The sequence below is a fragment of the Cryptomeria japonica genome, chromosome 11, assembly GCF_030272615.1.
Source record: "Cryptomeria japonica chromosome 11, Sugi_1.0, whole genome shotgun sequence".
Lineage (NCBI taxonomy): Eukaryota > Viridiplantae > Streptophyta > Pinopsida > Cupressales > Cupressaceae > Cryptomeria > Cryptomeria japonica.
In genome coordinates this window covers 244,345,501-244,369,171 of record NC_081415.1, presented here as the reverse complement: position 1 = coordinate 244,369,171, position 23,671 = coordinate 244,345,501, and the positions used below count along the sequence as shown (strand labels likewise).

Here is a 23,671-nt window from a genome sequence, read left to right as displayed (position 1 = left end):
TTCCGTGAAGCTTGAATTTGCCCAACAAACACACTACCCTTTCCACACGATAATCTGAACAAAATTTCTTCACAACTTCCTCTGTTTCACTAAATTATACAACATAGCTTCTGCAATTCGCCCAACAAACAACTTCCTCTGTTTCACTAACTTATACAGCATAGTTTCTGCAATTTGCCCAACAAACATACTTCCCTTCCTTGAAGCTTAAATTTTCAGGAGCAAAATTAGATAGAATTGAATAATGGGGAATCCCCTGTTCTTGATGTTGGGAGTCGTTGCGTCGTTGTCTGGTTGGGATGCAGCTGCACAGACTTGCTCTGTAAGATTCGGAGTAGGTGAGACCAAAACTTATGAAGTCTGCGAGAACATGAATTTAGGAGCTACTCTGGCATATACTTACTATCTAGGGAACAGATTATTAGATATAGCTTTCCAGGCCACACCTTATGCTTCTGGGGGCTGGGTGGGTTGGGGGATAGATAAAAGACAGGCTTTGATTGCCTTTCAATCGAGTAACGGATCAACTGTGATTGGCACGTATAATGTGACCTCTGAGTCTCCTTTGATTCCCTCACCTATTAGCCTCAATGTGACCACCAAGAGTGCTGTGTATGAGAATAGCACTGGGAGGATAACAATATTTGCCTCCTTGGTGCTTGATTCCAACCAAACTATGATTAATCAGGTCTATCACTTGGGCGGCTCAGTCACCAACTCGACTCCTAATGCAGACGCTATAAGCACTTCACAGCCACTCGATCTGCAAAGTGGAGCCATCTCTGCTCCTGTAAGTATTAGCGAGTTTAAATGTTCATTTTATTTTGGCCCTTAATTTTGATTCAAATTTTTTTTTTTTTTGTGTTGTATTGAAAATTCCAGTAGATAAAGAGTTGGGTGTTGAATTCTATTTGTATTGTTATAGATTAATATTTTTTAATCGTTTTCGAAAAGTTCAAGTTGAACAGTTCAAACATGTGTAGAGGGCCAGTCTAAGCTTGATTATCTCATGGCAATTCTCTTTTTGAAAAATCCATCTATTCAGCTTTTCTTGAAAAGTTCAATTAAAGAGTTTGATGGAATCGATATTATACTTGTTTTGAAAAATTAAATAGTTCAAACATGTATTGAAACCAGTACCTAATTATCCTATGGCTTTTGGATAAATAGACACTTATTATTTATTGTTTCAAAGAAATTCAAAACAACATCACATATAATAAATTAAAACAATTTATTTATCATATTGCGCTTTTATATACAACTCTTAACTATTAAGATAACTAATCCGAACAAAACCATTTTCATACCAAAAATTTGTTTGTATACTAAGATAGAACTTAAATCCTTTACGTTTAAATCTATTTATCTGTCTACAAAACTCTCTTTGACAAAAGAAGCCCAAAAAAAGCCCACTTTTGACAGTCGATCTTCTCATACATAGCATTCTTCCCATTCGTAAACAAGGGTTGCAGGGCAGCGGACTTCCTGCCGAATAATGGTAGAACAGTATTGGTTTTGTGTCTAGGAAATTAGAGTATCTCTAGTATAAGTAATTTAGATGTCATTAATCAATGCAAAACAATCAGGGGCAGGTTTGTAAAGGATTACATTAAATTTACCTCGGATGATCCTGCTTTGGGTTGGGAGTGGAAATCTCTCGACGAACTGAACTTGGCAAATGCAGATATGGAAATCCTCTGGAATAATCTGCGGCATAGGCATTTATCATTTCATAGTGGGAAAGATAGGATAATATGGGCAGGTAGTTCTTCGGGCAATTATAAAACTAAAGTAGGATATTCACTCTTAAAACACAGACGGATAATACCCAATCCTAATATACCAGTAAGCTTATGTTGGAATAACATTGGTCTTCCTAAAGCTGGAATCTTCACATGGGCAGCGTCCCAAAAAAGGATTCTCACCGCAGATTGGTTTTCCAAATTAGGATTCTCAGGACCATCGAGATGCCCTCTATGTGAATCGGAGGAAGAAGATGCTAACCATCTGCTTCTCAATTGTAAATTTAGTCAAAGTTGTTGGGATTGGCTTTGCTCTAGCCTAGGCTGGCAGACCCCAAGACCTAGGGATATTTCAGACTGGCTGCTCAGTTGGCACCCTCCTCACACAAACGATATATACCATTTAGTATGGACTATAGCACCGACAATTCTCATATGGGAAATTTGGAAGGAGAGAAACAGGTGAGTTTTTAAAGAGAAGAACATGAGGGTAGAATCTCTTCTAAATAAGATTGAAGCAGCCATAGTGGAAAAAACTAATAATAGATTAAGACTTATGCAAAAAAAGACTATTAACTTAACCAGATGGGATAAGGTACTACGATCTAAATGGATGGGCTTGATTATTCCTCCATATATAGGGAGTGGAGGTAGTCAGGCTGAAATAGAGAGGAAGTTAACAAAATGGGAGCCACCACGAAAGGGTTGGGCTAAGTTAAATTTTGATGGTGCATCTCGTGGGAATCCTGGAGTGGCAGGTATAGGTTGTGCTATCCACCAAGATGATGGAACATTACTGGCTAGCATTAATAAACCCATTGGAAAAACTACGAACAACATGGCTGAATTCACAGCATTAAGAGAGGGATTGATTCTAGCTAAGTCTCTCAAGATTAAAAATCTGGAAATTGAAGGAGATTCAACCTTAACATTAATGCGGTAGAACTAGAAAAGTGTCAAATTGGAAATTGGAAGCAGAATTGCTTCGAATCCTGGATTTGACCAAATACTTTGAAGAATTCTCAGTTAAGCATATTTATAGGGAAGGCAATACTATTGCAGATAAGTTAGCCAATCTTGGGGCAGATGGAATCTCGGACATCTTTAGGATGAGAATATCTTCGGAATAAATAGTAAGGATAGCCCGGTCTCATTTCACCTTATACATTTATGAGTATTTCATTTCCAAGCTCTCAGAGGCCGCTGTAGCCGATCCTTTATAATGGCACGGTGGATAATAGAGCCTCATATATAGTCATATATATATATATATATATATATATATATATACACACACACATATATATGTATATATATATATAAAACTTATATATATATATATATATATATATATATATATATATATATATATATATTTGGGTATATTAGGATAGACTGCAGAGCACTCTTCTTCAATGGCCCTCTTCCCCTTTATAAATATATATTTATATATATATAAAAATATATTCTTATATATATATATGTGTGTGTGTGTGTGTGTATCACTAGATATATATATATATACATATATATGTATATAGTTCCTCACATATATATATATATACTTTGTTCTAATATACATTTAAATATTTAGATTATTGTATTGTCAAGATACATATTGATAGGTATATCATATATTATCTGAGGCTAAGATTGTTATTCTTCTAAGTTATAGTTACTTATAATGGGTTTCTCCCCTCTGCTCGGGGTTTTGTAAGGGTTATGGACACGCTTCAAGATTTCCTCGCATCAACTTGTACTGATAAATCTTAGGCACATTTGGATATATTACATCATGCAGATTATTCATTAGTCTTTCTCACTCTTAATAATGATTAAGTAGGATTCGTAAGCAAAAGATCGGAATTGATAGTACTACTCATTATTAAGCTTACAAGAGCTTATTTACATGAGGATTACGGAACTTTCTGTAATAGACACTTGTATAGATTTTAGCTTAGATATGATTTATAATAAAGATACGGAGCAGTTAACACAGATGAAAGCACTCATATATCAAATAGGTAATAACTCAACTTTCGTTATAATGATGGATTTCGGCTCTTAAATAGCATCAGCTCTAGAAGTTCAGGCATATCGCTTGGCTTAGAAGGAACTCTGAAAATCTGAAATATGGACACTATTATCAAACTTAAGAGCTCAAAGAGACAAATGGCATTCATTGGAGAAATCTCTAAGAAGCAATTGAAAGAAATCATCTTATTCCCTCAGGAGGTAGTGATTCATGCAGTTCAGAAGGTTTTAGGCAAGGAATAAATCAACAGCGAGGACAGAACAAGGGCGATCAGTGATATTGCCGCCATGTTTATAGCAGTGGCGCTGCAGGTAGATAGGAATAAGGAGCATATAGAATAACTTTGCAGAAATATCTTTATCCCTTGGTAGACCTTAATAGGGTCTTGCTCAACATTGATGAGGAATTAACAATTCCGCGTCCTAAACATTATGATATCTTGATTGAGAATTCCTGTCTAGTACCTAGATACCCAATTCTGTGTGTGGGAGAAACAGGGAACTTCGAGGCTAGAAGGGAGGAGATTGGAAGAAGCTTGGAATTTCTGCTTTGGCTATTGCAGGTAACACTTCCAAAGCGAGAAGATTGGTTCGAGAATTATCTGGAATGGGAGGGGATAAATATCAATGCTGAACCAGCATCACCTACTAACGTTGGTTAGGATTTATTAGGCCTAGTGCCTTTGTTTTCTTTATAGGGGTATTTGGAAACTTGTTTCTTATGACTTCTGACTCTCGGCTTACTATATATCGGCTAGTGAAAGAAAACATAATAGACAATGAACTAATACGTATGCTTTTGGTAGTTGCTAAACAGATATCTTTGGTTACAGCTAGGATGGCTATATGGTATTATAGGTTTCTTTACAGGATGCCCATTTGTCTGACTTATCTGCTGTGCTTATGAATTACTTCCTTAAATTTATGGGGCTTTCATGGGTATATTATGGGAAATATGAGGTATGGAATATATGGTTTCTCGAGTAAGGGGATTTTGAATGAAAGAAGGGGAATACGTTCAGGCATATAGATGTTTGCAGATATATAGAAGGAATTATATATTCTTATGCATATGTATATGCTCTCTATTCTTTTTGTTCTGTCATATATATTTTTATATGCATATGTATATATAAACGGTAATTATGTCCTTCAATGCTTATATGTATGCATATGTATATACATATATATATATGTTTATGCCCCTCATCTATGATATGGCAAGGATGAATTTGGTTTATTGCAGGTTTAAAGTTACTAAGAAATGCTGTTGGAACTAATAGTGATTGATCGTTAGTCTTTCTTATAGAAGGCATAATTGTAGCCTGGCTAATCTCTTAATTTGTTACCCACAAGATTCAGGTGGCTACAAGCTAAGGGATAGCGAGGCTATAATTCCCCTATAAAGGGCAGAATGCTGTATACATTCGTATAATGAGCTTACATTTCATTTATGTAAACAATGCTACTAATACTTTGGCAAAGAAATATGTAATATGGTTTTGCAGATACGGGAGACAGGAATGAAAGATGATACTCAAGGTATCAGAGGCACCGCCAAGGCAGAAAGGATAGACCCATTCAAGCAAAGATTTGCAAAGAAATTATGTAGAGAAAGAAATGGGAATGATTATAAGAGACAGCTTCTACCCTCAAAAGAGGAATTGTAAAATTTATAAATTTTTGTATTATCTGATCCCGTAAAGGATCTGGGCTAGACCGGAGGTTTTCTTATCTCCATTCTTTCCTACCGGTGCCCACACTGAATGAAGATGTAATATTTATTATAATAGAAATAAAATTTGGCCTCGGCCTTTTATCGATAAAAAAAAAAAAAATTTAGATACATGTTATGACAGTTGTGATTTCAATGATAAAATACGACAGTGCTCGATGCAATGAGTAGGAATATGAAGCTCAATTGTCAGCAGCAAAAGTCACTGCTCTTGTTGATATGAATGATGAAGAAAATTACAGAACTATTTGTGGACAGAGATACAATGCAGGAACCCCATATATTCCGTAGTTTAAAAAGTAAATGAAGCAAGACTGATGATAAACTTTTTTGACATTGTAACCTGAAGCAACTGTCTCCCTCATGAAATAAATTACAAACTGAGATGCAAAATTTGGAATTTGGTCTAGGAGAAACAGATATAAAGAGCAGATTGTTGAAAATCATATTGATTCAACATAGGCATTTTGGTACTAAAATGATTTACAACAGCATTTATATCATGAAAGAAGCAGAAACTTTCAAAAGTAAATACAATGTACTTAATTTGCAAGAACAAATAATCCATCTCATAATCATAATATGATTTTCATTTCATCAATTAAACTGACAAACTTAAATTAATGAGTCAGAAAACAGAGCTGAGAAATAATAGGGTTTATATTATGTAAATCCATGAACACAATAGTTCACGTAATGCACTAATACCCAATGTCCATGATTCATATGTCATAGAAAGCATAAGTAATTCCTTTTCACATAGTAACATAAGAAAAGCAGTGCATAAAAGAGGTTATAAACAGCAATGATGAATTCAAGTGCAAGCATTGTTAATAAGAATTCCTGTGAGAAAATGACAGATAAAATGTATATAGATGAATATAATATTGAAAACGGCGGAAGTTACATTCAACCCAATAAGAGCAGTAAAGATTATATTGTCTCGTATCCAGGAAGAAAGTAATCATTACAAATTGGTTACTGTTTAACAATTTTAACAATAGAATTAATAACAACCAGTGTAAATGTTTTATGTATGTGGAATCTATGCAATATAAACAGTGTGAGTGAAATATCACGTTTGTATTGTTCATTGAAATTTGTGCAGTTTCTGGAAAATTTTGTTCAACTAGATCTCTATGTAAACAGCATTCAATGTTGCTTTCCTGCCTGTGAAATGTGCAGATTAAATTGTGACGGTAGGAAGGTTGGGTGGCTCTATTGTAATATGTATTGAGGATAAGGGTTGTGAAGAAACGACTGAATACGAGACCATGAAGAATTCTGTTAAAAATTGTTTGTATAACAGTCAAGAAGGTATAGTGCCATTATCAAAGTGTAAAGAAACATAAGAATACATACAACACAAGACCATGTATGAGGTGTATAGGTTGTATGAAAGACTTTCAAAGCATCACGGAGTTTTTGCAAAGTTACTAGGAGATTTGTAACAAAGTGAGAAGAAGTCTCATAGACCTAAAGTATAATCTAATACAACAGTTGAACACATAGTTAATGGAATAGTTGAAGGATCCAGGTACAAAATTTATAAAGGTGTGGAAAACCCTATCCTATTGTCGAAATCATGCTGCAGGTAGTTTGGAGGGATGATGCTATGGGATAGTCTGAGAGAACTGTACATTACGAAGAATAGTGACATTAAATGCCACAGGGTCTGCAAAATTGCATCATTTGGTGTTTGATGCAAGTTATCACTGTCATCAAATCTTGCAAGGTGTAAGAGGGCCTGTCTATTTGTGTGAAAGATAAGTCTGAGAAAACTAATAACACCTATAATAGTTTTGAGTCTTTTGACCATCATGAAGTTATGATTCACTTAGTAAAGTTTTACACTCCTTATGAAGCCATTTTACCCGAGTGTAGCAATGCAGAATTCGGATTTATATCTGCCACAACAAAACTGGATATGCTTCCATGCAGAAATGGATGGAAGAAGCGGAAAGTTAGGAGCCTCTATTTCCTGCATCGTTTTAGTAAAGGAATCTGGCCTGTGTATAGGGTGTATATCTCCCGGCATACCTCAGATTTTATGGCTTGTCCCCTGCTGCAACTAAGACATTTCAGAAGCTCAAGAATAGGGAAGTTTTGATGACATCCCAGCCCTGTGCCCAAAAGGTTTAGAGAACAAAAACCTAAAAAGCACTAAACCCTGTCATTTCTCAGCTCTGCTTTCTGATTCATTAATTTAAGTTTATCAGTTTAATTAATAAGATGAAAACCATATCATGAATATGAGATAGATTATTTATTTTTGCACTTTGACCATATTTCTTTACAACTGCATTTTCAACAGCATGACACAATTTGGGTAGAAACTTCAGAAAATTACTATGGAAGTATTTCAACAGTGGCCAATATCTATTTGGAGCTAGAGCATATGGTGAGAGTGTTTTGTAAGCTCCTTCATTTTATATCCAATGTCTTCTTTAAATCGATAGAAATCTACATCTTGTCAGGTGGATCAAATCATCTAATTCCGAAAGGTTAAATCTTAATCCTACTTTCAAAGATCGCAATAGTAATTGGTTCGATGCGTATGCATTGATCACTGTTTAAGTGAATGAGCCTTCTGCATAATTCCCGCGGGAACTAATAATAATTTGATAAGCTTTTAGCAACTCCTGTCTAACTATTATGAATCTAGTCAAACTCAAACCTTGTAATCCAGCCTGTGTTTCGAACTTTGTAATCCAGTCTTACACACCGGTCCTCCTTTTGAAGGGAAAGCTCTTTTCACAAAGTGACCTCTATTAGGCAAGAAAAGTTCACCAAGGGATTACTGTGAGATATCACTACATTGATCTTAAAAGTTATCAAAATGTTTATTACAATGACACTTAAAAGATTTGCGATTTTTATCCTTTTTCTCTATATTTTGAAAGAGTTAAAAATGAGGTGATAAGAAAATTAGCAAAATGTGACTTTTGGGAATAAAAAACGGTGTTCAAGGTACTTAAATATTGGATGTTGTTGTACTCTGCAGGCTCCGCCCATACAGACTTCAGAACCAAGTTGTCCATTGAAATTCACTGGCGATGAGACCAAAACTTATCAAGTCTGCCACAAACTGAGTTTAGGAGCTACTCTGTCATATAAGTACCATGCAGAGAATGGATCGCTTGACATAGCTTTCAAGGCTGCCCCTGCTGCTTCTGGGGGGTGGGTCGGGTGGGGGATAAACCCACAGGGACTACAAATGATTGGCACACAGGCTTTGATTGCTCGATCAAGTAATGGACGGGGACCAACTGTGGTTGATACGTATAATGTGACCTCTAAATCTGCTGCATTGAAGCCCTCGACTATTAGCCTCAATGTGACCAACAAGAGTGTTGCGTATGAGAGTAGCAGTGGGAAGATAACAATATTTGCGACCTTGGTTCTTGAGTCCAACCAAACCAGTGTTAATCATGTGTGGCAAGTGGGCAGCTCAGTCACCAACTTGAGCCTTGGCATCCATAGTACTGCTGTGGCCAATCTTAAGAGTTTAGGGACACTCAATTTCCAAAGTAGACTCAACTCTGCTGCTCCTCCTGTAAGGTCTGCTGCTCCTCCTGTAAGTATTGAATTTTCAAGCATACTTTTTTTCAATTTAATGCCTTTTTTTAATATTTACAGACGTTAAAATTTGAAGGCACCAAGATTCACGTGAAGAGAGGTTGTTTGGATTCGTATACATTATTATACATAATAGAGTTTAAATTTTTGTTTAGGTATTTAATTTTGGTTCAATTTTTTTTCATAAAGCTGTATTGAAAATTCCAGAAGTAGAAATCGGAAAAAATGGTTAAGTTAGAAAAAAAAAAAGCGAAACGACGAAATTCCCAATTTTTTCCATATGATTTTGTTGATTGTCGATTTTCGACCTGCTTCTTCTGACTTCCACCAGTTTTTTTACAGTTCAAATGCAATTAATGAGGGTTTCTACTCGTGATTTCCAGCGTAACTTTTTTGCACCATTTTTGGCAGAGCTTTTGGTGATTTTCGCTACGATTTTTTTGTAACTTCCATTTTCATTTTTCTGGTCAATTTGAACTCTCTGGTAGAGTCTTACAGGGTCAATTTTTAAAAAGTGGGAGGTTCCAAGTCAATAAAAAAGTGGTATAAGATTAATTGGAACTTTTCCCAAAAATTAACAGCCCTCATTTTCTGGTTGCAGATTTGAGCTCGCTAGAATTGGTCCGCTGACTTAAGTCTTTACTTTTACTGAGACACTTGTATTTGTAAATTTTTAATTTAATTTTAATCAATTAATTTTTTTATTTAATATTTGTTTAATCATTCGAATTGAATATGCTAAATAATAAAATGAGACCACAGCTTCCTTAAATTTTGAAATTTTAAGCTTGAACTGCACTATTAAATTTATAAGCTCCACTTTAAAATAATCCAAAAAAATCTTAACAGCACCCAGAGAAAGCCCCCTCCTTAAGACCCCATCCAAAAAATTGAAATCTTATATTCGAGCAATATCCAATAAAGGCAGTGTCCTATAGAAGAATCAGGGTTTATGGGAAGTATGCATCCAAAAAATGCTTGTTTATTCAGTTGTATATAATCCAGTGTCCACAATGAACCCAGAATGCCATCAAATCCTCTGACCCTGTGACCTAAATTCATATAACTATAATATATAATCATAATATATTAATATAATATAATTAGAATATAATAATATTTTAAAAAGAATAAAATATATTGAGATGATCCCAGTAATGGTGATGTCTGGGTGTGGAAGACAGGACAGCACAAGGAGATATAAGAATAACATTAATTCATAATATATTATATATTATAAAATGTTCTAATATTGCAATATAATAATAATATATTATTATATTAATATATAATATTATTATAATAAAATATTAATATTATTACTATTAACATGTGGAGAGATGGGTAGAAGTTGGAATTTGAGGGGAATTCTATTTAAATATTATTATTATAATATATTTTAAATTAATATATATTTAAATTTTGTTTTATTTTTTTTAATTTTTAAAAAAGATCTTATATTTTATTTATTTTTAAAAAAGATCTTATATTTTTCCCTCAAATTTGCTTTGAGATAAACTTTTGGATGTAAAATTTTATTTACTTTGTTTTAGAATTAGTTTTTAATCATTTTGAAAAAGTTCAACAAGTTAAATAGTTCAAACATACCTTGAGTTCAGTCTAAATGTGATCATCTCATAGCAATTCCTTCTTTTAAAAAGCCACCTATTAACCTTTTCTTAAAAAATCTACCTATTAATTCTTTCTTGAAAAATATAATTAAAAAGTGACATATTTGTTTTGAAAAAATCAGATAGTCCAAGCATGTCTTGAGGCCAATATACATCTAATTATCTTATGGTCTATATTACAGAATAATTCAATTACTTGGTCAAAGCCTTTGGATTAACAGACAGTTTCTAAGTATTGTTCTAAAGAAATTCAAATACAACATCATAGATACTTGAACCAAAAAAAATTATTATCACATTGTAGATTTACATACAAATCTTAATTACTAACATAACCAATCTCAATTAAAACTTATTTTAATATTAAATACGTTGTTTATATACGAGACAAATTTTATATCCTTTACATTCAAATCTGATATTTCACTTTCTACCTCTTCTTTGTGAAGCAAATTCGCCAATTCGTCAAAAGGTGGTTTTTGAATTTTTAGCTCAAATAGAAATTTATGTACAAATTCAGTTAAAGTGATTCGAGTTAGTCTATTTCGCATTCCACTTTGAAAGACTAAAATGAAAGTCTTATTTTCAAGCTAAAAAAGTTTGAAGTAAAATTATTCATTAGATCCTTATAAGTGAAAGGGATATTTTTATAACTAAAACTAATTTTTGGAAGATTAGATTTTAGTTAAATTAGTACAAAGATAGGTGTAAGATAGAAATAATGCAAGGCTTCAAAGGTTTTTTTTCCAAGGACTAAGAAATTGAAGTTGTAACATATCGTAATAACATAGTACATGTTGATTTCTATGTAGTTGTGAGTTCTATCAGTCCCTAAGTTATCGGTTCGGGTTCAGGCTTGTGAACTAGGATCGTGGATTCAAGAAAAAAAAAATCCCTTTGAGTTCGTGTGCCAAGTTCATTTGTATATATATATAGACACACACACATAAAAAAATTAATACAAAATTATAAAACTAAATACATTTGATACTAAGACACTTCATCATTGATCAATAACAAATGCCAATTGATAGTTCAAAATTGAATTGGAAGATGGAACAATGCAAAATGGTAGAAGAAAAACAACAAAGGGCAATTGGAATGCCTAGGGCGAACCCAAACCTGGACGAACCCGATTTGGTTGCGGGGACCAAAATCAGCAAACTTGGTAATGAAATGATCTTCTTATGGGTTTATTGAAGGAATGAAAGACTCATTTGAAAGTGTAATTCTTTGTGTATGCTTCCACATTTAATGTTTTTATTATTGTGATGCAATGTTATTTAGTATCAAGGCATAGTCACTAGGTATTTTCAAAGTTATTCATGGTATCAAAGCCATAAAGGTTGGATAAAATTAGACACCTTGGAGAAGAAGCGTTCAAGTTTATTATTTGAAGAATTTTTGTGCAATTTTTTATACATATAAGATTAAGTTTTAATGAAATTGCATCATATTTTATAAAAAAGTTGCAAGATATTTAGTAAAAAGTCACAATTGTGAGTTGGAGAATTGCAAGTCGATTCACAAGTATTTTTAATGATAAATTGTAGCCTTTTTATATATAAAATTGTATTGAGAGGAAAAAGAAAACTTGTAATTGGGTAGGAACATTTCATGAGCAAGAGTTGCGCAAAAATCATGACATTTATTTTTTGTACAATAAAATATTTTTATTGTGAAAATTTTGAGAGTCAAGTGATTTTGGTTTGTTTTGGAGTTTTTAATTTTGTAAAATACTTCTTAGAGGAAATAAAAAGCATGACTAGAGGTAAAATAAATACATAATGCTAAACTTTGTGAAATTTGACATTTTCTTCTTTTTGTTGTGTAAAATACAACCACCAAGGTTTATCAAATCAGTGGTTAGGAAAGGCGATGACTAGGGTTTGTATCAAGGGCATTTCTCCATCCATCTTTAACTAAGGTAAAATGTATTCTCACTTTCATAGATTACTTATCCAAATATAGATGGGTCTACTTCCTTCAATAGAAATCCCAAACATTTGACAACTTTATGGATTCTAGATGGTGTAAAAGGTTATTTCCTACTCCATTTGATCATACATAAGTTGTTCATTGGGAGGAGCATTAAGTTTCAAGAGAGTCTAGCCAACTATATACTTAACATTTCACATTTCACATTCTATTTTGAATTCACTTGATTTTGATAATTCTTTTAATAGTTTGGACCATCCACAACAAATTTCTGAGTTAGAATATTCTTTTTCTACTTCCAGACAACAAGGATAGTGACAGGGAGTCGTCTTCATCTACTTCCAGACATGTTTTGAAGGATGACATTTCAACACTTGACTCGCCCACTTCTCATCCTCTTTGAGCTGGATAGACACTTTAAGGTGCAAGCACTGGGTAGGAAATCCAATAAGTGGCAGATGTAATTGGTCAAACTGTCAGAATGCACCACATGCTTTCTATGATTGAGCCTTCGATCCATAGACGTTTTGCAAGGCTTCAAGCATAATTTAGTGGGATAATGTTATGCATGAGAAAATTAAATTCCTTAATCAAAAATCACACCTAGGACTTGCCTCCACTACCTAAGGGAAGGAATATGGTTCAATGTAGGTGGATATATTGGACCAAGTTTATTGCAGATGGATTAAATGACAAGTAAAAGCACGCTTGGTTGCCACGGGTTTTTCACGAGTTGTTGGCATTGACTACACATAGACCTTTGTACCCATGGTCAAAATGACTCCAATCTAACTTACTCTCGCTATTGTCATGATATATGGTTAGGATGTGTGCAAGTTTAAGGAGATTTTGGATCTGTTTTGTGTTGTTTCAAGTATCCTGATCAATATACATAAGTCCGCTATCTCTGTCAATAGATTACATGTTGATCAACAAAACTGGATTTTGAATATATTTCCCTATCTTATTTTGGATCTACAAGAATGCTTCAAATATTTGAGATTTCATATAAAATCAAATGGTTATGATAAAAATGATTGGTCATGGCTGATTGTAAAGGTTCAAAATCATATTAACATGCGGTGTAATTGATGGCTATCCATTGGAGGAAGACTCGCTTTGATTTAAAACAGTTTTTAGAAGCTATACTAATTTACTAGCTGTCTTTAGCTGACATACCCAAAAGTGTGATTGAGATAATAAGAAAAAAATGCTTCGCATTTTTGTGGAAAGGGAAACAAGACGAAAAAAAAAAAGGTATTCCGCATACAAATTGGATGTCTATTTCAAATCCAAAAGACGAGAGAAGCTGGGGTCTTGAGAATGTACATTTTTTTTTGGAGCAGGCCTTGCTGCCAAGGGTGTTTGGAGGCTCATTTCAACAACAGGACTGTGGTATAATACTCTTTACCAGAAGTATATTGCTTCTGAATCCATTGGGGAGTGGATTGCGTAATGTTTCTATTGTTTGGAAGGTTGTTGCAAAAATATCAAAGTGAGTTGATCCTTGGATTGGATGTAGGGATGCTCATCTTCTCCGTATGGATTTAACCAAACTTTTATCAGAGAGGTATTATTACTCGTGTTCATGTTGCTGATCCCAACACTACCAAATTATGAAAGCAATGTGGGAAAACTATTGAAAGGATTGGTATGACTAGAACGGATTGCGAAATTTGGTGTGACTATATTAAAAGACTAAAGTGGAGTCATGTGAGAATCAACAATGAAGAAGACATTTTGGTTTGGTCAAAGAATAAAGCCAAAGGTGTGTACACTATAAATTTGGGGTACAAGATGTTATTCCTGTTGTGTACCATAATGTTGTAAGTTGGTGGTGGAAGAGCATTTGGGATGTGATGCAAAAACGTTCACACAAACCATCTTTAATCACTGAACAAAGACACTAAATTATAGTGAATACATAAACATAAAGTTATATTATTACAATCAAGATTATCACATCCAAAATTTATATCCTAATGCAAAGTTGTATAAGATATAAATTCTCAATTCTCACCCTATAACATGTAATAACATGTTTCTTCAAATTTCAGAACTTCTCATTAAATATGGTCAAATAGCACAACTTACTATACCATACAAAATTCAAAGCTCACACTACCAAACATGGAGATAACGTATGTAGTGATAATCTATTTATGAACATGTAATGGACAAAGATCATATAAAAGTTTCCACTCGTGATTCTAAAAGAAGTCTTACAATATTGTTCATACAATGAAGGTCAACATACTTGACCCAAACTAATAATAATATTGTCCTTTAACTGGATTAATAACTAAGGACATATTATAGTACTTAATCTTCACTATGCACCCATTATACAAGCATTGTTATTGCTCCATTGGGATTTCCTATTATAAGGAAAGGAAATCAATTAATTCAACGCATCGAAATAGGTATCCTTATTTAAGTATTGCATCACTCCTATGATTTCAGTTATAATATATTCCAATATGAAGAACATTTAATTATGTAATCTAGATTATCAATACCAAAGTCATAAATTCTTGTAACATTTTTGGAGCAATGAGCTATACCCTTAGGTTGACGGATGACCATAATTCTGTTCCACCTCTGTCCTTTGACAATGCCTGATTTGAAATAAAAAAATTTAATTTTCTTTTATATTCTGCCATGTAGGCCCTGCATGAAAATAGACCCCTATAGAGAAGGGGATGTGACTTTTTTTCCTCTGTTCCCGATAGAGGTGTGGACTTGATGGCGTTTCTGATGCTCTTCTGGTGGAAGTTATATTTCTTGACTACTCTGCTTGCTCGGGGCCTTCAAAAGAAGTATACAAGAGCTATTTTGGAGTTTCGTAGCTTTCCCAGGCTGGCCTTGTGTGCAAATAGTACCTGTGATTTGATGCTACTTCAGAATTGTGGACAGATCTTTTCCTGCACAATCCCTTCTCGTGCTCAGTGGTCTTCAGATTTGCTCGGTTTTGTTTTACCTAGCTCGCTTCTGTCAGCGCTTTTCTCTTTCTCTTGTAATTTCTCTTCTTTCCGGCTGTGGCAGCTTTTCAATCTGAGCTTGTTCTATTTGATTCATTCGGATGTGTTTCTTGGAGCTTGATGTAGTTATTTTTACAGCCGTTTTTGTAAAAAAATTCTCTTTTCCAATGAGTTTTTACTTTCAAGTGCTTGAAATTTTGAATTTCTTCAACAAGTTAATGGTGAAAACGCTGAAGGAAACATGGCAACTAACACAACTCCTTACAGGGACCTGATACTGGAGTAAATGCTCCTCCAATTTCTCACAATAGCAGCAGCAAGGGTCCTGTAATTGGAGCCCTGACTGGAGGGATTGCTCTGTTGTGTCTCATTCTTGCTCTATTTTGTTTTATTTATCGGTGCCGTGGTAGGTCATCAGGTGGTAGCTACGTCTCATCTGCAACTTCCAGTTTGTGCAGGCATTTCAAATTTGCTGAGATACAGGAGGCTACTAAACAATTTGATGAGTCTCGAATTCTTGGTGTTGGAGGTTTTGGTAAAGTTTATGAAGGTGAGATTGATGGTGGTATCAAAGTTGCAATTAAGCGAGGGAGCCCATTAGCAGGACAAGGCATGCACGAATTTCGAACAGAAATAGAATTGCTTTCTAAACTCAGGCACCGGCATTTGGTTTCTCTTATTGGTTATTGCGAAGAAAATTGTGAGATGGTTTTAGTTTATGATTATATGGCCAAGGGAACACTAAGAAGACATATATATGGAAATGACAATTTGATTCCTTTATCCTTGAAAGAGCGACTAGAGATCTGTATTGGAGCTGCACGGGGTCTTCATTATCTTCACACAGGGGCTGCTCAGTCAATTATACACGGAGACGTAAAGACAACAAACATACTTCTTGATGAAAACTTAGTTGCAAAACTCTCAGATTTTGGATTATCGAAAATTGGACCAACTCTTGATCATAGCCACATTAGCACTGCAGTCAAAGGCAGCTTCGGATATCTGGACCCAGAATATAGTCGCACGCAGCAGCTCACTGTGAAATCAGATGTTTATTCATTTGGTGTGGTGTTGTCTGAGGTATTGTGTGCACAACCTGCCACTAGCCAAGAAGAGGGCCTTGCTAATTGGGCTTTGGATTATCACAGAAAGGGAATGCTGGAGCATATCATAGATCCTCATCTGAAAGGTGAAATTAATCCCGAGTCTCTTAAGACGTACGGAGAGGTTGCTGAGAAATGCCTTGCTGAGAAACGTGTTGACAGGCCAGCTATGGGAGATGTACTTTGGAATTTAGAATATGCTTTGAAGCTGCAAGAGACTGCAATGGCAAATAAACCAGTCGATGACAGTAGTAGTAGTCACATAAACAACTCAGCTACTTATGCTGTTGGAGATAACAGCACTTCAACAGGCACAGCGAGCCATAGTTTGGCTAGTGTTAATTTGGATGGTGTATCTCTAAGAGCTCTTTTTTCAGAACAGGTTTGCAGTGAATCAGGGAATTGAAGTTTTCAGATCCTTGATTTTTACAATTATTGCATATATTAGAAGCAACTGCAAATTGTTGTTATTCACTTTAAACTGTCTTTACGGGTACCATTTGCTAAATTCAATTTAGATTTTTTCTGTATTCTGGGTCTGTTTTGGACATCTGTCTTGTGACAAGGCAATCTTTAATTCTTCAAAGATCTGGAATTTTCCAGTTTGAGGAAAAGCAAACCTCTACTGGTAAGGAAGTAGACATTTTCAAAAAACACAGCTCAAAAGTGATTCAAATTTTTTGAGTATATATACAGCTAGAGGTTGTTGAAGTCTTATAATTCCTTGCCTCGATTTAGTGATTGATTGTACCTCTCGAATATTTTATTCTTCTCTGTATAGTGTATTGCCCGTATGATTATAGTTGGAGACTAAGTTGGTCTCTCACTTGCTTCTAATGTTTGTCTATATAATAGTGTTCCAACATTACTAAAATGTTACTGTTATGAAAATTAATGTTCATGGCTAGATACTTTGATATATTCTGATCAATCTTTTTCGTCGATGATAATATTTCAGCTACTTTTTCAGGTAGTTTTCATTTGTTGTTGGAGTGTTTTATTATTGAGTTAATGATTTTTATAGGACCACTTTGTCTTTAATCTAGGCTTGACTTATTATCTTAACCATTCTAAGACTGTTTGAGGCTCTTAATCTGACCTGACTCTGATACATATGTAGATTTTGGAAAACAGACAAGATTAACTAGGACTCAAATCTAAAACCTTCACCATTCTAAGACTGTTTGAGGCTCTTAATCTGACCTGACTCTGATACATATGTAGATTTTGGAAAACAGACAAGATTAACTAGGACTCAAATCTAAAACCTTCCATTTATTGTTGGAGTGCTCTACCACTAAACTACTGACCTTTGTAGAAACAGCCCATCTTTAATCCGAATTTCACTCATTACCAACAGCTTCTATCAAAATAATATTATTTTGGACGGTATTCATTTTTTTCTGAACTATGTCTGGGCATCATGTTCTAACAAGAGAGAGGTTTTATAGCCATGTGTCTCCTGTTTCTGGTTCATTATTTAAATCAAAACTGTCGGATTATTTCTGGTTTTGACCCATAGCTGTTTTTTCCCTCATTATTGGCTTTCTCTATATGTAGGAATAAAACAAACTGCTCTGACATAAATGATTAAGTTGTGGTATTGAATTCAATCTTCACAGCAGGAGACTTAGATGTATTCAGATTCAATGCTTTCTTGGCACCCATGCGTCTACCAAAATAGTATAGTTTATAAGATGTGTATGCTTTATCTATGAACGTTCCTTTTTAAATTTTCAACAGAGGATGAAGTAGTTTATAGGCAGTGGTGTACTACTTCTGATTCATTATGTAATTCAACGCTGTGGGGATATTGCTCTGTTTCAATCTCAGCGGTTTCCACCGTTAATTTTCTGCATACAGGGGCTTAAAAAGAACAGCATTCATTTAAATCAAAATTAATCTTCAAACTTCAGAGCATGAGACTAGATTGAATGTTTTTTTGACGCACAATGCTTCTGCCAATACCATATAATTTCGACTGGTATTTATACTTTAGGCATGGGCATCATGTTTTAACAGAGGATGAGGTTGTGTTACAGCCATGGTTTTGTTCCGATTCATTGTGTAACTCAACAGTAAAGGATTTCTAGTTTTGATCTACTGCTATTTTCCCTCTCACTGCTTCGATTATGGGCACCGAACATTATTACTTATATGCTATGTTACCAGAAAGAGAAACGAAACGGCAACGTGAAAAGGTTGCGTATAAGAAACAGCCTTTACATATATGCATGTGTATATATATTATATATACCCATATATACACACCGGTATGCAAATATAAATATAAATATGTATATAAATTAAAATTAATGAAATATAACAAAAATGATTTAAAAATAAAAATTATAAAATTTATATTTTTATTTAAACTTTCATTATATTATATAATAAAACAAAAAAATTTTAAAAATCACATGCATGAGAAAAAGTGCAATAAATCTACTAGAAAAAAATTTAAATTTGTGTGATAGTTAACTGCGCAAACTCCAACTCGTACTTTATTGTCATTTATGAACCTGAACTGCTCGAAATTAGAGAAAAAAAATTAAAAAATCCAAGTTTTTTGTTCGAGTTTTAACGATAATAGTTTGAAACGGAAATTACCACTGAGAAATGGTCGTCCACAACGGGAAACCCGTTTCGACCATCGAAACGCGAAACGGTGGTCTCCCGCGTTTCTGGTAACTAAACTTATATGTAAGCAGTTCTTTTATTCCTCCATACACAGAAACTCAATTTGGATATTGAAGAAAAATCAGTGGTCCTAGATGGTGTAGACTTGAAATCTCCAATGCTATGGCTTTATTGGGTGAGTCATTTTATAAATCTCATTTTGAAATGTCCAAAATGTCTGTTTTTCCAACTTCCAAAAAACTTTGTAATCATATCCCAGAATGTAGAATCAACACCTGTGGGGATTTTATTTGGGACATTTGGCTTTGGAATGTTATCCATCTATAGGGCCTTTGGTATGATTGTGTAAATAGGACATGAAGTACAATGTTAAGATATTACTGGTCGATGTCTGGATTATGCAATAGGTTCCAATTAGATTAATTGGTTTTGTATAAAGAGTTTGGCCTCCACTTCAATTATCGATATAATTATACGAGAGGTTATATATAGAGGCATCTATGATTGTGAAAGGGAAGGGAAACTAGTTATAGACAATTTTATTTGAATTTTATGGTAGCGAGCCTATATTTTGAAGGGGCGATATCCTTGGACTGATTTTGTGAGGACTGTTTTATGGTGTACAGTTGTATTTATGTAAAAGATATTTCAATTTCCGTGTATTGAAGATTAGAGCAAAGTGACCCACCATACATCTATTTTCATGGAATTATGTTAATGTTTCGCACTAATTTTGTGCGTAACGTACAGAGCAAATTAAACTTGAGATTGTTTCTGAAACAAATATGGTTTCTATAACAGAAATGATAGTCTTTAGATCAAATACCCAGGACAATTGGCGACACTATATTCATTGGATCTTTGTATAAGTACTTAAACACTTCCTAATATTAGTAATAATAATGTTCTAATTTCATTTATCTTATGGGGTAGCACCTTCTTATAATAGTCTAGTTCAAGGACTAAATAATATTCACATTTACCGGGGTTGCCCCCGCAGCGCAACAGTGGTTGCGAGCCTGGTGATACCAAGTCTCAGGTTCGAGTCCCGTCCAAGCCACGGGAGGCAAGCGATGAAGAAAGCCCAGGTGACGTGAACAACCCAACCATATTCTTTCCCACGACGTAGGCAAGGCGGATGAAGACACTACCAAGAGCGGGCAGAGATATAGAAGAGGCGAGCAGAGAAGAAGCTGAGTATGGAGGCAATATCTGCAGCTTTCGGATGGAAGCAAGGAGGTGGTGGAGAGGTGGAAGTGAGGAGGCGCAAAGGCGATGGCACGGAGAATAAGGAGTGCAGAGGTGGCACAGAGGTTGGAGGAGACAAGTAGCAGTTGGAGATAGGAGGGAGTAGGTGGAGGTAGGCGGTAAGGAGAGGAAAGTGGTAAGAGGATAGGAGGTGTGCTGGGCGATGGGAAGAGGATGCAAGGCGGCAGAGCTGAGAGCTGACAGCGAAGTATAGAGGGAGGCAGATAAAGGTGGAGTAAGGAGATTGATGGAGATGCTAGTGCTGCGTCGGAAATAGAAGAGGGGGAGAAGAAGCGAAGGATAGAAGGAGCTAGTGGTGTGAGCAGGAAGAGAAGCACAGTTAGTAGGCAGGGAGGAGATGAGAGGTGGAAGGTGGAGGAAAAAAGGGTGGAGTGAATAAAAAGGAAAGCCGGTGGTGCGAGCAGGAGGAGAAGCACAGTTGGTAGGCAGGGAGGAGATGAGAGGTGGAGGAAAAAAAGGGTGGAGTGAATAAAAAGGAAAGCCGGTGGTGCGAGCAGGAGGAGAAGCACAGTTGGTAGGCAGGGAGGAGATGAGAGGTGGAGGGCAAAAAGGGTGGAGTGAATAAAAAGGAAAGCCAGTGGTGCGAGCAGGAGGAGAAGCACAGTTGGTAGGCAGGGAGGAGATGAGAGGTGGAGGAGAAAAGCGGAGCGGGGAAGGCAGGGAGGAGATGAGGGTTGGAAGATGGGGAAAAAAGGGTGGAGTGAATAAAAAGGAAAGCCGGTGGTGCGAGCAGGAGGAGAAGCACAGTTGGTAGGCAGGGAGGAGATGAGAAAAGCGGAGTGGGGAAGGCAGGGGAGATGAGAGGTGGAAGATGGAGGAAAAAAGGGTAGAGTGAATAAAAAGGAAAGTCGAGCAGAAGGAGAAGCACAGTTAGGGTAACAATCAAATACAACACAATACAAATGCAAAATATTTAACTCAATAATAATTATCTCATGTTTTTATGCTGCTGCTTAACATTTTCTGCTTAATTTAAACAGTTGGAGTGTTCTCATGTAAAATTTTAATTAGGAGAAAAAGGAGAAAATGGAATCTTCCCCTACTTTAATGGAGCAATCACTCCTTAGAAATTAAAAAATAAGCTTTGAAGAAAAAGGGAGCTAGAAATAAGTAGCCACTCTTTATTGAAAAAAATGACATGTGGTTTCACCATTTTTTTACTCTCTTTTTTATTTGCTTACAATTTTGCCTAAAAATTTTACTTGCAACAAATGCTACTAATAATTTCATTTACAAAATGATTTAAGAGGATTGAATAAAAATAATCATGCCATTTTACTATCCATGGGGCCATGGGGCCACCTGCTCCACAAATTGCTCCTAAAAAATTGCTCTTGCTCCTAAAAAAGTTGAGCAATTGTTGCTAGCCAAAATAAGTTAAGCAGCCACATTAAGACCTGCCCTTAAACATTACAATCTAGTATCTAATAATGATATGATAATTTCTTAGTACCAAAATTTTAAAAAAATATAAATAAATTAGACTCCACTTATTAAAATAATATGTACCATAGTTTTAAAACTCGTGGACTCGCCACGGACTCGCGAGTCCATTGGCGGGCCGAGTCGACTAGCCAAAGATTCACAAGCTGAGTACTTGGACTCGCAAGTCTTTTGCCTGGACTTGCACGACCCAAAAAACACACCCGGCAAGCTTTTAAAGTTTTTTTTTTTTTACTTTTTTCATTCATTTGGCATTGTTTCTTGGTGAAAACAGGTTTGTAGGGTTTCGAGTCAATCTTATTCTCTTCATCAGAATATATACATGAAATATAACATTTAAGTATAAGAAAGGAAAAAGACAAAGTTATATTTCATGTATATATTGGCAGGATGTTTGAGAGTGGTTTCAAATCTCTAAGAGTTATAATGCATATTCTAGGTTTTAGAAGATCTTTTAAATTTTTTAACTTAGTCAAATTTCAGTAATCAGGAGGCTCCTATTATCATTCTCTCGCTCTCTCTATCTCACTCACTTTATCTGCCTCGAATTTTAGACCTATCTATCTCCTTATCACTCTTCCTCCATCCTCTCTCTCTACCACTCTCTATCTCAATCTCTCCTCTCTCCCCCAAGATCTAGACCTATCATTATATGTAATTTTGTAAACATTTATAAACTTATGCTGCTATTATACATTTTAAAGTTTGAAACTATGAGTACGAATGATGAAATTTTAAATATTGAGTGTTTGGAGATCATATGACATGTGTAATGTTTCAATTATGGCTCTTATGTTCTCTAAATGCATTAATTTCTTTATGGCTTTTTTATAAAATTATGGTTGTTTTTTTTGTTGAGTCCTTTTGCGAGTCTTTCACGAGTCCGAGTCCGATTGCCGAGTTTGTGGCGAGTACGAGTATTTATTCTTTGATATATACCAGGTTAATTTCATCAAACAAAATTCCAAAATTCTAACAATCATAAGTGATCCTTTATGTTCTCTTGCAATTATCTCAAAGACCATAGTAAAGGCTTACTTATAACCATACTTATCCTAAACATGCCCTACAACAACCATATCCATGGCCATATCATTGTTGAACTTATCATGCTACAAGTTTACTAGGAATTTATCCCATCATTCAACTACTAAAGTTGACATAAATATCTCTAGCAAGATTCTCAATCAGATGCGGAATGATTGCTTATAAAATTGGCCTTCCAAGATTACCTTCATTAACATTTTCCCCTGCAATCCACTGTGCTTTTACAACAAAACTCCATCCATTGCTGCTGCAATGACGTCCCTATTTTCCTATGGTGGTAGGATAACATCATGAACACAATGCCCTTTAAGTAAGAGCAAGTTTTACAACTCAGAGTTTCAAGCTATGCCTAATTTAAATTGCCACTTGGACCCCTTTAACAAATGTCTATAGGTGTTATCTCTATTTTCAACTTCTTTCTATCCCAATTGCTTATAACCATGGCTAACCATGGCCAACCAAGCCTTGGCAAATCATTAAGGATTCCGTACTTAATCATAAACTTCAGCTTTCCAAATCCATT

At 35.1% G+C, this 23,671-nt stretch overlaps 1 protein-coding gene across 1 annotated transcript; it reads left to right on the top strand.

Annotated features, from left to right (window-relative positions):
• Nucleotides 1-15,895: 15,895 nt before the first annotated feature.
• LOC131040159 (receptor-like protein kinase FERONIA) lies at nt 15,896-17,889 on the top strand (the record flags this gene model as incomplete). Its single annotated transcript, XM_057973011.2, has 1 exon — nt 15,896-17,889. A coding segment is annotated over one exon (1,260 nt), but the record flags the coding sequence as incomplete, so codon positions are not given.
• Nucleotides 17,890-23,671: the final 5,782 nt, after the last annotated feature.